Raw genomic sequence first — 4,980 nt, 5'->3', positions numbered from 1 at the left:
GGAGCCTTGGTGACAAAGGGGTGCCAGATCCCTGCCGCAGGGGAGAGGGAAGGCAGATCACAGAAGGGACTTCCTAAGTGGGGTGGGGGCAGATGTGGGGGTCGGCTGTGCGTGTGTGCGTGTGTGTGCGCGCGTGTGTGCGCGTGTGTGCACGCGCGATGGGGTGCAGTCCTACAGCTGCGTGTGTCCTGCGGGGCGGGTTTCCCCAGTCGTCCCCGAGGGATCCTGGAAACTTTTTTTCGGGCTAGATGGATGCAAAGCGAGTAAGTACACAGAACTTTGTCCTTTCGCAGTGGCATGGGGCAAAGCCCTAGGGATGACGGTACCCATTCACCCCCGCGGGCTCGCCCCCGCCCCCACCCCCGCCCTTTTTTTATGTGAAAAGGCACGAATCCTTACTGGAAAGTAGCAGTTTTGAAAACGGCGTGGAGGGAGACCGTTAGAAAGCAATTTAAAGGGCTGGGCGCCGGGCTGCTGGAGGGCCCGGAGGGAGGCGAGGCACTGCCCGGGCCACTGGCCGGCCTCCAGCCACTGGATCGGGGCTGGACACCATTGCGTCCTCTGCGCGCTCCGCAGGCTCCAGACGGACTGTCCCGCGGGGGCTTCTCCTCGGCTGCGGTGGCCCGCGGGGCCGCCCCTCCGCGGCGGGTGGGGAGGCCGGCTTGGCCGCCTGGGGCACCCTCTGATTTCAGTGGCAAGGACTATTATTTTGATGCTGTTTTTTCTGTCTCCCCAGGCTAGCCACCCTCTACTGCCATCCACGCCCGGCTCTCGCTAATGGCCTCAGGCTTGGGGAACCCGGACTTGGCAGTGAACCTTCGGGAATTTCTGCAGAAAGGATGGTGCAAACTTGATTGAAGTTTGTGGGAGTCGGAGAGGAAGAAAGAGTTGTACTTTTCATGCTGACAACGAAAAAAAGAAACACTGCTATGACTTTTCGTGCGACGTGGACAGGGGCCAAGTGAAGCTGGACTGGTCATGGTCTGTCGCCTAGGGCTCCGTTGGCGTCGGCGATTTTGCCCCCGGCCCTTCTTGGTGGGCTTAGTGGTGGCCATCTGTGTCTTCTACCAGACCCTGACGCTCAGAGGGACAAGGAAGCTCCCAGCTGCTGCCCCCGAGGCTGCCCCAAGCTCACCCACCAGCACCCAGGCAAAGAGCTGTCCCGAAGACCTCTCTGGGGACAAGCGGTGCGTCCTTCTGTCCGAGAAAGCGCAGATCAACAAGGTAAGACCCGCATCAGCTCTGCGGGGACAATTACAGCAAAGACAGCAGTCGACCTCTGTGTCCTGTCCAACTAAAATTAACCTCCGTGAGGGCTGAACGGGATCCAAGGTGTAAACAGCCCGGAGAGATCTGATGACAGTAAAAGCGTGTTACTTTCGCCTTGTGTTTACCTCCCGTGGCCTGGCCGTCCTGTGATTTCTCTGAGAATCCCACTTTCCCCCTAGCTAGCTGAAAATTTGGAGGCGTTGGGAGTGATGTGGCTTCCCTCCCAAATATTGGGAACTTGAGAGAGATGAAGGTTTGCAATTGAGGACCATAAATCAAAAACGGATAAAACTAAGTCCACCTCAAAGGGTCTCCTCACTGTGGCCAGTATCACAGCCCTGATCAGAAACAGGCTCAAAGTTAAACCCACAATTCCACTTACTAATTGGCTAAAGTGATTTTTAACTAGTGAGCGACTATCAACCGCGTTATCCTTGCTTCTAAAACATTGAAAAGAAGAATGTAAATAGGTTTCTTCCAAACAATTGACACTGCTTTGGATAGTGTTAGAACTGAGAGAAATATACGTTATTGTGTATATTCACTGTTCGGGTTCATTTTACTAATCCATGCTTTAAAAGCATTCAATAGAATTTCTGTTTTAATAAAACCCTACATCCATGTTTGCCATTGACCTAAAAACCTAGGGAACAGTCTAGTTTAAAGGAAAAATGGAATAAAAAAATCACAGTGGCAAAGCCATTGAATTCCAGGCAACCTCACCTAACATGGCAGTAAGCAGGGCATCCAGAAGTAGCAGCTTACCTACGAAGTAGAGCTGATTTTACTGGCTAGCGGTGGGAGTTGTATTCCCTTTGAAATGCCATCACCGCTCCTGTTTCTGGTTGGTGAAAGATAACGAGCATACCATGGACTACCAGAAGAACAAGCCAAGCTGTCTTGGAAGAAGTACAGTCAGAACACTCACTAGAAGGGAGGATGGCTAGGCTGACTCTTAGCTACTTTAGACAAAGTATCAGGAGAGACCAGTCCATGGAGACAGTAAAGGAGAAGATCAGTGAAAATGAGGAAGACCCTCAAAGAAAGTGATTGGCAGTGGCTGCGCCCATGGGCTCAAGCGTAGCCACAATGGCGGGGACAATGTGTTCATTCAACTGGACACAGTGTCACTGTGATGTGGAACCACCGCCATGGTACCCACCACTGACAGACAGCACTAGCACCCCTTCACTACTAACATTGGAAATACTTTGACATTTATTTCATGTCACTTTTAACTCTATAAGATAAGTAAAATTGTCACCATCAGAACCATTGTAGAGGAACTCTAAGATTCATGATAGTCAAAAGATGTTCAGACTGGCCACAAGAGGAAGTATTATGACATGATTCATCCCAAACCAAACTTGTTCCCAAGGAGGCGATCCCGACTCCTTGGGGCCTGGCAACACAGAGTAGACGTCCCGGGGAAGGTTTCCAAGATGACCATCTTGATTGAAGCAGACTCACAACTTTCTCCCTCAGGGAGGCCAGTGGACTCAAACGGCTCGCCTTTTCTTGGTTTTGTTTTGTGGTTAGCCTCGGAAGCACTGTGCCACCGGGTCCCTGCTGGTTCATTTAGGAGTACATCAATCAAGCTTCTCAGTTCCTCCTAGTTGACTCTCACTCTAAGTAGAGGTAAAATCAAGATCCCAGTAACAGTCAGGAGAACCACAACAATAGGAGAACTTGCCGAAATGCAAAATCGCAGTGGGTGCAAAGCAGGCAAATTCACAGACTTCTAAGGGAGTGATTTTTCGATTAGCAAGAATGTCGAGCATCCTGATCACGAAATGTCTGAGAAACACAGAAAAGGAGGTATTTTAACTAGGGAGACTTCGAGAGGAAACGTTAACTGCCAGAGGGAAACAATTTTTAGATGCTATGAAATAATCGAGGTATGTGCGTGATTTGTTCATTTATACTAGCATTTAACTTGTATTTGCATTTTCTTCTTCTTCTTGGTTTTGGATTACCAAACAGATTTATCATAGCTGTGATTTGTGGCTGGTAATGTCACTCTTTATTTTCTTCTAATATTGAGCAATGTAATTCTTTTTCAAATGACTGGGATGGTATTGTTCCTAAAATACTTAACATTTTTTCCTAAGAAGTCTGGACAAAAAATTTTATATGCTAACTTAACAGCCTTCCTGACTCCCCTGCTTGACTTTACTAGGCTCTTGCTTTGCTTGTAACTTTAGGCATATGGTAACTGTTATTGTAGGCTGTCACAGAAAATTCCATTTCAAAGCTTTGGCTCTCCTGCTACTTATAAACCAGATGAGAGTTATTGGCTGCTTGTCTAAAATACTCAATTTAGAATTTTCTTAAGGGAAAAAACAAAAAACAAAAAAACAAGGCTATGCTTTCCTGCCCTAACTGTTAAGTTTTAAATATTTTAACCATAAGCTAGATTCTAAAATGCACAAAGATAAATCGAGAAGACCAGAGAGAAAACTGAGTTTTTAAACATTTATCCTGTACCTCTCTCTGTTGCTTAACTGGTGCCACCTTTAGTCGAATGAAAGCCATTTTTGTTTTTATAGTTTTTTGGGCACATAATCCACATCTCATACAATTCAATAGCTCAATCATATCAAGAAGAACTGTACAATCATTAACATAATCAATTTGAGAACATCACCACCACCCCCATTGGTGAAATCGCCTTGAAAATGAGTTGCTTAATCACAATCAGTTCTTGTGCTCCCTCCCCGCACTCCCATGAAAGCCAGTTTGGATTTGAGATAGGAAAGGAGTTGGAAAGAATCAGGTAGAAGTTAGTCAACACCAGATATGAATGAATTCTCCTTAAAATGTAGGTTCCTAAAAGAGAATGAACTAGCAACCCAGCGTTCAATGATCTTCCACATAGCTGTCTTCCAGATAGCTAAAATGAAGATAGAAATGCCTTTGGGATAAATACAAAGCTCATTCTCAAAAACAACTGCTTCTGTAGAACATCAGCGGATGGAGGAGGAGAAGCAGCAGAAGGAGGAGAAGAAGCAGCAGAAGGAGGAGAAATGAAAGATAAGGTGACACATGACATTTCTCTCAAGATCTGGAATATCACTTTTAGGCATTACATGGTTTTTCTGGCTACACATTTTGGGTTTTACAATGCCCAATATTGGAAAGCCAACACAATCATGTCATGCATATGTTTGAAAGCTACTTAAGATAACTGGTTTGGGCCTATGGCTCATGACGCTCAGAAGAACCTGGGTATATACAATGTCTATGAAACCCAGACTTTGTGCTATGAATAAGTATGTACAGTACAGTTGTCTGGGAACTATTTGGATCCCCTTCAGCTTTTCAGAGCTAAACTCATTCTGAGAACTACTGAAAATGTTTAGAAACAAGTACATTTAAACTCAAAACTGATTGTACAGTCTAACTTATGTGTAAGTCGAGTCCAGACTATATAAGATGGGTCTGGATTTTAAAAGATGAAGCTGGAAAAGAATTCTGAAAGATTCCCAGTTTTGACAGTAAGATAAGGTGTTTCAGTGAGTGTTAGAGTTTCCTGCAGGGATAGACATTCAGAAGCTGTTGGCTGTTTCTCTGACAAAATATTCAAGAGTATTTCTTGACTCATAGTTTCCATACATTCATGAATGCAAAGTAAATCTCTAGAGGTCTAGATGAAGACAAGTACATAGGCAGATATATTTATATATGAGGATGGGGAAATAGACCTATGTG

At 45.6% G+C, this 4,980-nt stretch overlaps 1 protein-coding gene across 1 annotated transcript in view; it reads left to right on the top strand.

The window, feature by feature from the left end:
• Positions 1 to 176: 176 nt before the first annotated feature.
• CPED1 (cadherin like and PC-esterase domain containing 1) overlaps positions 177 to 4,980 on the top strand; it is a 337,576-nt gene continuing 332,772 nt past the window's right edge. The window contains exons 1-3 of the mRNA XM_013005960.2: positions 177 to 263; positions 737 to 1,211; positions 2,238 to 2,271. Of these exons, the coding sequence (XP_012861414.1) occupies positions 979 to 1,211; positions 2,238 to 2,271 (267 nt within the window). The 5' untranslated portion in view covers positions 177 to 263; positions 737 to 978. The remainder of the gene's footprint in view (positions 264 to 736; positions 1,212 to 2,237; positions 2,272 to 4,980) is intronic.

Source organism: Echinops telfairi, unplaced genomic scaffold, assembly GCF_000313985.2.
Source record: "Echinops telfairi isolate 266 unplaced genomic scaffold, ASM31398v2 ScPeMD7_23;HRSCAF=83, whole genome shotgun sequence".
Classification (NCBI taxonomy): Eukaryota; Metazoa; Chordata; class Mammalia; order Afrosoricida; family Tenrecidae; genus Echinops; species Echinops telfairi.
Note: the sequence above shows the minus strand (reverse complement) of the source record. Positions and strands in the feature narration are given on the sequence as shown.